The 12,901-nt window shown below is 40.5% G+C and overlaps 1 protein-coding gene across 1 annotated transcript; it reads left to right on the top strand.

Moving 5' to 3' along the window:
• The first annotated feature begins 488 nt into the window (after positions 1-488).
• LOC114798357 (dysbindin-like) lies at positions 489-12,434 on the top strand. The gene is made up of 4 exons (XM_028993997.1): positions 489-919; positions 8,349-8,498; positions 8,885-9,028; positions 10,825-12,434. The coding sequence occupies exons 1-4, from the start codon at positions 877-879 to the stop codon at positions 11,103-11,105; spliced, it is 618 nt and encodes a 205-aa protein (XP_028849830.1). The 5' UTR covers positions 489-876; the 3' UTR covers positions 11,106-12,434.
• Positions 12,435-12,901: the final 467 nt, after the last annotated feature.

Here is a 12,901-nt window from a genome sequence, read left to right as displayed (position 1 = left end):
GTACGACGGCTTATCCCCACGCCCAAAGTATGTCTGCAAGTACGTCATCGAATTCCCCCTGTGACAGAAATGTCTAATTGCATTCTGACAATATGAGTTTTATAATAGACACACTACAGTTCTGGATTCTACGAGTGTGTAGAATTTTTGTATATGTCTCTATATAATGATCAATATGCAAAACTGACTAAACATTTTCATGGAAATTAACATTTTTGGAACATGAATCATAATATGTCATAAAACATGTACAAACACAATTTGGTGACTTTTCTATATGGGACTTTTGACAAGAGCTATACATGTTCATCTTTCTAATTCTAATGTTAAAGGTTAAGCTCTGGCTTTAAGACATCAGGCACAATAAATATTTATTTGTAGCATGTGTAGTCTAATGCTCCAAGCATGGTATCTCCCTCCGTGTTATGTAACGTTCCCTTTCACCTCCCCCAGTTCTGACTGTCCAGTTGGTACAGGCCAAATAGTCATAGCCTTTCTCCATCCTCTGTCCCTAAGCTGCTCCTACTTTCCACAAGAGAGAAAAAGAAGAGGAGAGCGAGACAGAACTAAATTCTCTAGGGACACCAAGGTTTAGAGACGGTGGGAATGTTGCTTTGAGAGATTCCAGTGCCTGCTTCCTGGACATTCTGGGCACTCATGAGAATCGCAGGAATGGCCAGCCTCTGGTGGTCCCACTGGTGGAAGATCTCCCCATAAACAAACACACACACACACACACACACACACACACACACACATGCGCACAAACATTCACAGTGGGAATAGCCACCGCACGGATGCACCGGGTGTGATACACATTTATTCACACAGACAAGCAGACATACACACAAAGGGAAACTCTGTTTGCGCTGGAAAATGACGGCCACAGGAGGACCGAACCACAGTAAGCGTCTGCCATGTGAGTACATGCTCCATCCACTTGGAGTCATAATTCATTTTTTTTAAATGATGAAACAGTTTAAGCAACAGCCTTTAGTTACTTTTTAGTGACGTGTCCATTCTTAAATGAACCCCACTGTCCTTATATGTCCGTCAATCAAAGGTATATGAATTTCCATCTGTCTTTCTTAACTTAATTGATTTTTATTCAGGCACTATATGTGGGCTAAAGTATTCAGTCTAACAGTGTACAGCTATAGAGCAGCCATATGGAGTATCTGACAAGACATCTTAAACCATCTGTCAGTGTAGTCTGAGTTGCTGCTTTTGTCTTGAGTCTTAACTCTTTTTAATGTTCAATCACGCAGAAGGTTATCAGGCTGGATACTGGAGGTGGGAAGTGACAAACGTGCTTTCATGCCTGAACCTGATTCAGTAAATAGCTTCAGAGCAGACTGGGCATGGGAAGCAATTAAATGTGTGAGAGAAACAGAGACCCTGCCTTAACAGCAAACCTGATGTTCTTGATTGGTTGAGCCATAAAGTGGAAATAAAGACGAAGCTTCAACTTATTATACTGCAATGTCTATACTCCAATATAAGAATGCTGTGTGTAGAATACTTACATAACATTACATGTGGTCTAGAGAGCCAAAAGAGAGCACTCAAGTTCAAGTCAAGAACATTCATGATGTTCTGTTTAGTTTTATGACAGCTTCTGAAGCCATCTCATACTGGGAAGCTAAAACAACATGTTTTGTCCTTATTGTGCTTCTATGCTGTGTCTTAGTCATATACATGCTGATATAAACACTACAGAGGTTTTTACAGAAAATGATCATTGGATCATTAAATTTAGAATTTGTTGAGAAAGGACATGAACAGCACAGCACACAATGCACACATCGAAATGTGGTCTCTGCTTTTAACCCATCACCCTTAGTGAGAAGTGGGCAGCCATGACAGGCGCCCGGGGAGCAGTGTGTGGGGTCGGAGCTTTGGCACTTCATTGGTTTGGGACTCGAACCAGTAGCCTGCTGATTACGGGTCCATTTCCTTAATGCCAACGCCACCGTACTGAGAAAACCGTATGTGAGAAAGGGATTCTACTGATGTTCTGTCTGGTGAAGGCACTAGATTTGAAATTCAGGTAAGTTTAACAAGGTCATATGCTTATTCAAATTTCCATTATTATTTGGGGGTATTTCACATAATGGTGGCCTAGCGATTAAGGAAGCGGCCCCATAATCAGTAGGTTGCCGGTTCGAATCCACCAAGGTGCCACTGAAGTGCCACTGAGCAAAGCGCCGTCCCCACACACTGCTCCTCAGGCACCTGTCATGGCTGCCCACTGCTCACTCTGGGTGATGGGTTAAATGCAGAGGACAAATTTCACTGTGTGCACCGTGTGCTGTGCTGCTGTGTATCACACGTGACAATCACTTCACTTCACTTTATCACTTATCACATAATGGAAAGGCCACTTATCAGGCCTACTCATTTAATAAACATGACATAATAAAAATAATATTGCTGACTTATGGTTTTGACAGGACATTTTGCATTCCTCTGCTGTATGGATTTCATCTGCAGACCTGGACTGATCCTGAGTGCTTTTAAACCAAGGTTCTAGCTAATGACCTCATCCCCGGTGGGAGAGGAGTGGGAGAGAGGGAGTCAGAGATGCCGAGGTGGTTCCCTCCCTTCAGGTTTCCTTAGGGTGATGGACAAGCAATGAAGCATATGTTTATATATGTGATGGACAGATATGTTTCTCATATGAATATATCAGGCTAAATTATATTAAGCTCAGTTGTCTGGGCTGCAGTTTCTGATGCTGATGCTGCATTCTGCCCTTCGTATTCGTATTCTGCCCTGACTAACAAGGAGCATAAAGAGGATAAAAAGGCACTTCTGAGCTCCTCGCTTCCCCTGCTTTATTGTATTTGTCAGTGGTTATCATATTTATACCTCTTCGCTCCTTGGCCCTTGTGGGATAATGCAGTATGCAGTATGAAGCTGAGTGTGATAGGGAGGGAGGGAGGGAAGGAGGGAGAAGAGAGTGATGCTGAGGGGGAAGAAGGGGAGGGATATATAAATAAAAATCTGTGAAGAGCAGCCTCTCATTAGCCCCCTGGGAACAAAGAAGAATATCTGCAGAATATGGGCGCATGCACACACACACACACACACACACACACACACACACACACAAATATATCCATGCAAAATACTCACATAAAAACAAACAGATATGTACTCAAAGGCAGAGACCAATAGTCTCCATCCAGACCGTGATCTTTTCTTAGCCTCTTGTAGGAAGTGGGGACAGAGGTGTACACCCATCCATTTAACTCTGCGTGAGGGGACATTGTGATGATAGGGTTCATAGCATTTATGGGGAGACAATAACACTCCATCAGCTCCTGACACCTGCTGAAGCAGCAGCACGTGCAGAACCCCCTGGTGCAGAACGCGCATCAGTCATAAGTCTACTAACCCACTGCAGAATGATGGACAGACGGAAGGATGGATGGGTCTGGTGGAGAATGTGGATAAGTGCTCCCTCTTTGTGCTAACCGTGAATGTGTGTATGTAAGAGAGGGGGAGAGAATGAGAGACAGAGAGAGGGATGGAGGTTAGGTAGGGGGATGGGTGAAGCGGGTGATATATTTTTTTTTACGCTCAGAAAAAAAAATCTTGCTCTGTTCTTCATGCTTAAGTGAAACGTTAGAAAAAGGTTGCATAAAAGTCCAGGAGAAACACACACACTATACAGAGATGTATAATGATAAAATGTTGTATGACTCAGTAACTAAAAATAATAAGCCAGATCTCTGCCGCTTATTCAATGTAATTCAATGCAATGAACAATTTGAACACTACGTCTGGAAATTAATTTCAGTGAGAGCATATTCAGATAACTTGAGTGTGACAGACTGTCTAAATATTATAAGATGTTTTAAACCCTAACTATGGAATAAATGCATTTATAGATGCGTGTCTTATTGTTTTTAGTTGTTATCTTTTGGAAATCACTAATGAACTAAATGTTTCTTGAGAGATCAACTTTCTTTTTCTCAAGATCACAAAATTCAAGATCTCTTATTTTTTTCTGTTAATGGATCTCACATGAAAAACAACATTTGCAATTGTGACCCAAAGGAAACTGTGGTTATTAGTTGTGGACTGAACATAAGAACCATTTAGTTATTATGTTTACAGGATTGCTTTTGCATTGGGAACGACCTACTGAATGTCTGGCCAGTTGGTCGTGTGCACGGTGTGAATTTTCATCCATTATGTTGAGCAGCTTGTTGCACCATCCTCCTCTTCACAGCCAAATCCCAAACGATTCCCACCACACAGTGCTTCCTTCAGTTTATTAGAGCTGCCGGCCCTGGTGCTGCTGCCTCAAATTGCACAGACTGGTAGATCCTGGATGCATTATCAAATACAATAAAAAAATAAATCGAATCAACACCCATCCTGTACCAAAATAATTCGATATTTTTTTACTGCCCTTTCATAAGTTAGCAATGCAATGACATGTCCCAGGTACAGTATTTAACATCAAATTAATTCTTATTGAGTTTATTTTAACTATGTGGAGAAATAGGACAAACAAAACAAGACTAACAACCTGAATGTGCAACTACTGCAAATTTTTGTGGAGAACTGAGAGAGTGATGGTCTCATCTCTCTACTGTGTGCCAAACACCGGAGTATTTAACCTCATCGTTGTAAATGTGTGTCTGCGTGGGTGTTTTAAGGCCACAAGATGGCTGTTTACTTTAAACTCTGGCTGCCATTGCGTTTACCTGCATCTTATCTGTATCTTATCAGACTGCCAAGAGCAACTGTGCTTCACTGCTGTCTTCCATCTTTTCCTTGTACGCTCTGTCCCGCATGCCTATCATGACTATTAAGAGTCTCACGGCTGCTGTTCAAATAACACAGTGCCATTTAGAATGTAATAGCAATAATAACTATTATAGTGTGACCCCTAACAGGATGAAGATAATAAATACACCATCACAGACTATTTTTTTTGAGAATATTGAGAAATATGCTTATAATATTAATTAACGCTGTAGTACTGTTGTAATTGTTTTCTTATTTCACGTTGATCAGCACAGTGATCCAGCTGAATGGGCGGCATTCAGTGGGTATTTGTTCCTAAAAGCTGAGTCAGGTCGGAATAGTTCAGAGCTGGTGGAGAGCCGACAGAGTAGGTGGGGGCTGGCTGGCCAGTGCAAGCACTCTCCTCGATTACACTATTAATACATGGCCTGGGAAGTGTGAGCTGTAGTGGCAATTCCATTAAGATGGCTCCAATATTGGCATGCATTGATTGGCCGCTGATTGGTGGGAGAGTTGATTTCTGAGCCATAATGGCACTGACCCTGAGGCTAACAATAGACTGGTGAGACTAATCGTCTCCAGCTTGTTTACATCCTGTTTTAGGCTAATTGTAAATGGTTGCCTTAATGCGCAAGCTGATGTTCAGCTAATCTCTTCTCTTCAGTTCAGAAAGTTAATAGTCCTACAAGGAGAAATGGAAATAAACAAATAAATAAATAAAGGAGTAAAAAAATTAACACATTTCTGTTTCATTCTGCCACATCATAGTTCATACTTATAGGACAGAATTTATACACTTATATGAATATATTCACCGAAACCATGTTACACTACATTTTATTATGTTTGCAATTAAATGAATACTGCATAGCATGGCTTACATTTACAGCATTTATCAGATGCCTTTTTCCAGAGTGACTTACAATCAGTAGTTACAGGGACAGTCTCCCCCTGGAGCAATTTAGGGTTAAGTGTCTTGCTCAGGGACACAATGGTAATAAGTGGGATTAGAACCTGGGTCTTCTGGTTCATAGGTGAGTGTGTTACCCACTAGGCTACTACCACCATGGCTTATGCCTCTGACCTTAAGGCAGGGTATGACATTTCCTTTCAAGAGGCAGGTCTGGCAGGTTTGAAAGATTATCTAAAGACAGAGTACTTAAAAGTGTCAGTGATAGGTATGTAACACTCAACATGGACTTCATCAGAAAACATTTCAAGGATAGCTGATTCTTACACATAAATACTGCACACACACACACACACACACACACACACACACACACACACTCTAATCCTCTGTGCTGCTGGTCTCATTAGTGATGTACATGTTACATAACACTGATGGCAAGGCAAATGTCTGTTTGTACATTATACACACTTCAGGGGATTTCATAGTGCTCTAGCCTCTGACCCACCTTGGGTGTCTGCTCATCGCGATCAAGGATTTCTAAGCGAATCTTGCAACTCTCTAGCAGAGCTCTCTCTGCAGTTAAGGTCACAAATCTGTGTTATTGTATAACTGGGTGCCAGGAGCACAGATACGTCTCTAGTTGTGTAATATGTCCTGAAGAGAGAGCTTCGGGATGGAAGGGGCGTTGTCTCCTCAGTAGCCAAAGACAAGCAATTTGGCACATTTATGAAAAATTCTCTAGATTATGTAAAAAATGCCCAAATATAAAGAGATACACACTTTACAAGGCTTACATGATAATTATTCTTCTTCATAATAATAATTTTTATACGGTGGTGTGGTCTGTTTTCACACACACTCTCCAAAGTTGATACTCTTTTGGACCTCATTTCCGGGATATTGTATATTATTATCCCAACAGTTTTAGTTTCATATGGGTACAATGACAACAACAACATGAGAATAATGCAAGAAGTTTAATTCACTATGCATGGATGCCACGATGCCATGAATAGTGTTAACTAGCGCAGAAGGATTGTCTGTAATTTCCCCCACAAACTTTAATGTATTAAATAAAATGTCACACATTTCCTCCGAAATGTCTCAGGGGAAGATTTGAGGTGATCTTGCGATCTTTTCTAGCTTGTCTTAGCCTCACTTCACATAGCCATTGCCAACATGATGGCATGTAAAAGGCCTATTGAGTGTAACATTCTTGCTCGATGCTCAGGCAGCTTCCACAGTGAGTGTGTGTTAATGCATTTTCTGTGTTCATCACACTGGCTGTGACTCGAGCACCATGACTGGAGGGAAGGGGAGCACTTATGTAATCTGTAGGTCTGAGTCACAACCAGAGCTGTCCCCTGTACCACCATCACCCTGGCATTGAACTTGAGCCCCTTAACTCAAACTGACAAGTTGCTGCTAACAGCAGAAAGCAACAACGCGGGAAGAGTTTACACCCTGCGCTGTCAGCTAATCCGCTGGGATGGACGTCTTCTCGCACCTCTGCTCTTTCATTTACAGTCTCTGCTGTCTGCATGACTTGATCATGTTGGATAACAGTGTTTTGGAGGATACCGTATTATTACTCACCAACGCTCTGAAAACCTGATGTAACAAATAAGGCTTTTCCTGTTGAGGATCAAGTGGTGTAAATTTGAAGATTGGTATTTGAAGATGTATTACAATCAGAACTTTATTTCAATCAGAACTTCACAAAGTGCACTTTGTTGTTTTCTTCTCAAACAAGCATAAAATATTCAAAACATCTCCAGGTGTCACGTCACCCCTAGTCTTTTGTCCCTATCTGTGTGTTGCATTCTTGAAGAGATAATACTGGCAGACGGGTCGCTGTTCTGCTGGGGAGGTGGCCATGTTCCTGCTTTATTCTGTCCACAGACTACATGCATCAATCTGTTTCAGACGTTGTCTTCTCATGTCTACTGACAGCTGACAACATTAGCTGGTAGCCCTAGCGGCCATGTTTCTGGGTTCTGTCACTCAGGATGACTGACAGGCCACCATGTACATATGAAGGCATCGCTCAACTGCTATTCCTCGTTCCATTTTTCTACAGCTCTCTGGAATTGTATAACACAAATACAGTCATACACATATTCATTTGTGAATTTATAATTATAAATTCGTCAATTATAATTTCTTTACTGAGACAAAATGTGGTTTTAGCAAAGATAACGACAGAAGAGAAAAGGGGCAAACACAATTTGTATAGATCTCTAACCTAATAATGCCCCTCCACTTGCCCTTCTCTGTCCCTTTATGTCTCACTCAGAATAATTAGTATAGACACTGTTGGATTGTAGTCAGTGCATGTTGTGGTTCATGTGATTAACATTTCACTTGTCCTCATGTACAATCTGTCAGGGATCAGCGGCAGTGCAGGGAAATTTACAAAAACCAGGGGATTTACAGGGGAGGGACAAAAACAGGGCACAGAAAGCCCTCACGTTAAAAGCACAGTGACCCGACATTGACAAGACACAGCGTGGATACGTATAAACCGTACAGGAATCAGGGACGTGCACAATGAACATTTGTCCATCCGGGAACACTGAACTGGAGCACCCCCAAAAAGCATTTTTGACATGAATGAAGACAATTTACCCTCTGAATTTACCCTCTGAATTCCCTGTTGTGTGGTTTCCAGCGGAAACAGAACATACTCAGGTGGTCCTGGACATGGACACAGCCCAGCAGCTGAAATCGCGGGAGAGACAGAGGTTCTTCGAAGAGGCCAATCAGCATGACGTGGACGTTTACCTGTCCACCACTCACCTTCACATTGACTTCAAGAAACGTCAGTACCTACTTTATATTTTTCAACATATACATCATTTAATAAGACATAAATATGATTTAACATTTCTCAGAAATTGTGACACAGGTTTTTTGATACATAATAGCGTCCAAATAAGAAAACTTCCTTATTCTTGCCAAAACCTACCCACAACAGCCCCCTAGTGGCCAGTGCTTTTAAATCCATATTTAAAAAGTTTTACAGTAGTGTAAATACAGTAAATTCAGTCATAAGCCATGTTTTTTTGTCACAGTGGACACATTTACCTTGCTTAGGAAGTTATTGTTTCAATGTGCTGTAAAAGTAAGCTGTATTGAAATTGCAAAGCATTTTTTTCATATTCAATCCACCTTCCTTTAATATGCTGTGAACATATATATTTCCAGCTCCCATGGGAAGCATCTCATCTATGGAGGTGAATGTGGACATGTTGGAGCAAATGGACCTGATGGACATCTCCGATCAGGAGGCTCTGGATGTATTCCTTAATTCTGGAGGGGATGGTGGCTCTCTCGCTTCTCCCCGACCAGGTAATTCTCACCACCGCTTTAAAGAAGGGTCATGTAAATATCCATACAGCTTAATGCAGCTTACTTATGTAAAAAGGACAGTATTGACGGAAAGCATATACCTTTTAGACACTTTCCCCATGCTTGTCAGAAAGCAATGATAAAGGTCAAAGAGGGAATGATGTTAAATTATGTTCTGACACAAATCTGATGTAAACTCAGTTGACAGTCAAGACACCTTGTTGCTTGAAGGCATTCTTGGTAAAAAGAAGGGCTGTTTGCGGGCCAGGAAGAATTTCTATAGATTTGCATATTACACTCTGGCACACAACCAGTACAGACAAGAAAAGGCTGCACAAAACCAGCTGTCATTATCACAATTATGGGTTGTGTTTCAGCAGGAATTGGAGAAGAGATTGAATGGTAATTCTTAATGAATAATAAAGAAAGATTCTTGAAAATAAGTACTTTTTCATGGTGTCCTCTGGATTTACACTTCATCAGTAAACAAATTGCAAATTACAAATTGCAATGGCTATCTTCCCATGTAAAAAGGAGGGAATTATTGACAGACAGTTTTTACCATCCAGCATTGAGAGGTTATGGTGTATTGAAAAAGGCATTAGAAATTTCTACTCCACTGTTACTGTTGTATTTATAACATTTTTACATGATTTAAACAAGAAAGAAAACTTGGTACATACCTGTTTGTTGAAGGAGAGTAAATAACTTGGTCTATTACTTGTGTAATTATTGTGTAATTATTTCTGTTTCCCTGGCATGCTACTTCCCCATTCTGAATGGTTCAAACCCATGCCATTCAAACCCATACCAAACCTATCAATATGACACGCACGCAAATCTTATTAAAAGTCATGCTTCTTTCTGGTTCTTTAATAGAGGATGTGCTGGACTATGTCCCACCACAGAATTAAATTTATGTCAATAATTTAAGGTTTCTTTTCTGGGTAGCCCTCAAGAAGATTGCTGGGGTAGACGGCAGATATGGCCCCACAATCCCAGGACCCCGACACACTGATTTACACACTCACACCTACGGGCAATTTATAGTCACAAATCTGCCTAGTGTAACACAAGCATCTCCTGTAAGGCAAGAAGTTCCACGTCTGTCACTTACAGCTGAAGCCCCTGGCTATGTCTCCCAACTGTGGCCTCCACCTTCCAAACCAGGACTATGACCAGGTGACCAGACAGCCTGAAATGCCAAGAGGGTCGTGTGGGAGATGGACGACCAATGCATTTCTGCATTCCTTTGTCAAGGGTTCTGTTAGGACAAGGTAGAAACACCAAGGGGCAGAAACATGATTGGTCTGTGGCAACCCTTTTTGGAGGCCATTGTCGGGTACAACAAAGGTGATAATGCCTACTACCATTTTCTTGGGTTTTAGAACCCAAATGCGTTACACTCTTGCTTATGAACCAGGAGAACCCAAACCCCACTTACTACCATTGTGTCCCTGAGCAAGACACTTAATCCTGAGTTTTTCTTTCTTTCACCATCTCTTCCTTTACATCTCTCAGCCTAATCTTTATGTAACATTGGTACAATGTATTATACAGTAATGCCACATGACTGCAATATTATAATTTTTGTGTCAAGAAATTAAAAATGATTCCTGTGCAATGTCTCTGTATGTCTATCATCAGAACAAATACATTTCTGACAAATAATGGAGTCAGATGAACAAGGTCAACAAGGTTAAAAACTAAAGGATCTGTTCCCAAAATGCTGAGAAACCTCCTTCAGAAGCAGAATTCATGCTCTGTGTTGCTGTGTGTTCTCTTGCGCTTGGCAGATAATGTTGATGAAGATGTGCAGAACGAAGTGGTCTACAGAGACGGCATGGCCCTGAGGGTCAGGTGCGGGCGCCAGGTCCCCAGCAATCGAATCTCCTCCACCTCGTCTACTACCAGCGACGCTGACAGTCTGGAAAACAGTGAGGGGGGAATGGACACCCCTGTTATTCAGTCGGACGAAGAGGAGGTGCAGGTTGACTCCTTCCCGTTGGCTTCCATGTCTCCAGCAAAAGTGGAAGAAGATGACGACAACGTTGCAGATTCAACTATTCTGTCCTAGCAACCTGTTGGGCTTAGCACCACACGCAAGTCATCATGGTTCTAAATTTATGTCAGATTTCTAAACAACTGACACAATTCTGCATCTTGTTGTTAAAATCTTGTTTGTGTCTATGGGAGAGTTGGTCCCAAAGATATAGATAATTCTCTGTTAATTCTTCAGAGAGCCAGGAATGAGAATCCGTTTCTAAGAAAGATAATGAGTGAGTGTCCATCTCAAGGCTCTCCTTGCCATGCGGGGAAACACCCTTTCAGACACTGAAATAATGAAGGGTAATTGCCCGCCTTCATACTGTGTCGCTTTTCAGAAGCATTTCGAAACATGCCCTGCTTTCGATAATGTAGAATAAGAGGCAATCTGCCAAAGCAGGACGCCATATTTATCGTGCAATAATTAGTAGACAGTTGTGAAAAATAGCCCTGAAAAGAATTTTAGAATTAAAAAGCAACCGTAAAAATGCTAGAGGCATCATCTGGTGTCACATCAGAGAAAAAAATAAAAGACTATGAGCGGTTTTCTCAGATGAGGATGGTAAAGACTGCTTTACCGGTATACCACGTTTCTCCTGTTATGGTTCTGAGAGGTTATGATATATTGCAAAAGCCATCTGAAATTTCTACTCCAGGTCAGGGAATTAACCTGGTAATAACAGCATAACACATATTTACTAAAGTATGCCACGTTTTAAGCATGAATTATTGTTGTTGTTTAGATTTTTCTTTGTCTTGGTTCAGGCTAATAAGATAGTCTTTGAATAGCAATAGAATATGTGATATCTTGTTTTTTTTTATGTAAAAAAATGCATTGTTGTTTTGCAAGTTTTCATTTTGCAAGTGCTGTTTCACTATTTTAAAGATAAAAGAGACTGATACCAGTGCTTTCTTCACCTTGTCCATCATTGTCAAGGCCTTTGTTTATGTAATGTTCTTCCCACGAAAACCATTTCATTGCATCTCAGTATTTCATTTTATTTTATTTAGTTCTGCCTGCTAGAGCCTGGTGCCAGCCTGGTGCCAGTTGCCAGACATATACTGTATACCTGTATTTGGTTAATTGGTTTTATTAATCTTCATAAAAGTAAGCATGTGTGTGGAAATAACGAGAAAATAGACTAAATAAATTCTCTGTCACTCACTTCTTTCAATACATGTACCCTGTATTATATACTATACATTACAAGCAAAAATATTACTTCAAGCAATATTAGCTCCTCTAAATACAACAGCACTAAAATGATGTTTTGTTGTAATTTGTTGCTGTATTTTGAGCTACAGCAATGGGGATATATTTGTCACAATAATAAAATTTAAAATAAAAAAATTAAAAATGGCTGTTTCTATAATTGTTATTTTTCCATTAACACAGCAGTACTATCATGTCATTATTCCCATCCATTTAACACAAGCAACAAAACTTCAAAAGTTCATCCCGTTGTGCCTAGAATGCCTTAACCGTGACTCTGTAATGACTATTAATTAAAACCTGATAGTTTCACACCCATGTTATTCCATAACTACATTCATTGCATTGTAACTATTATTATCAGCAGGAATGTAATAACTCTCCCAATAAAAGAGACAAAGTGAGAAAATGACTTTCATCCCAAACTTTCAGTTGAATTCATCATGTAGGAAAATAAGTAAATACATTAGAGCGTAACATAATATAACTCTATATCCTCATTTATTGATGAGGGGTCTGGGAGTCTGACCTGTCTAGTAAGCCTTGTGTAAAAACCCCAAAAGACTGCAGCAGTGTGAGCCTTGTTTAGTCCCATTCTTATTTAGCTTTTTAGT

The sequence above is a fragment of the Denticeps clupeoides genome, chromosome 10 (genome assembly GCF_900700375.1).
Source record: "Denticeps clupeoides chromosome 10, fDenClu1.1, whole genome shotgun sequence".
NCBI lineage: Eukaryota > Metazoa > Chordata > Actinopteri > Clupeiformes > Denticipitidae > Denticeps > Denticeps clupeoides.
Note: the sequence above shows the minus strand (reverse complement) of the source record. Positions and strands in the feature narration are given on the sequence as shown.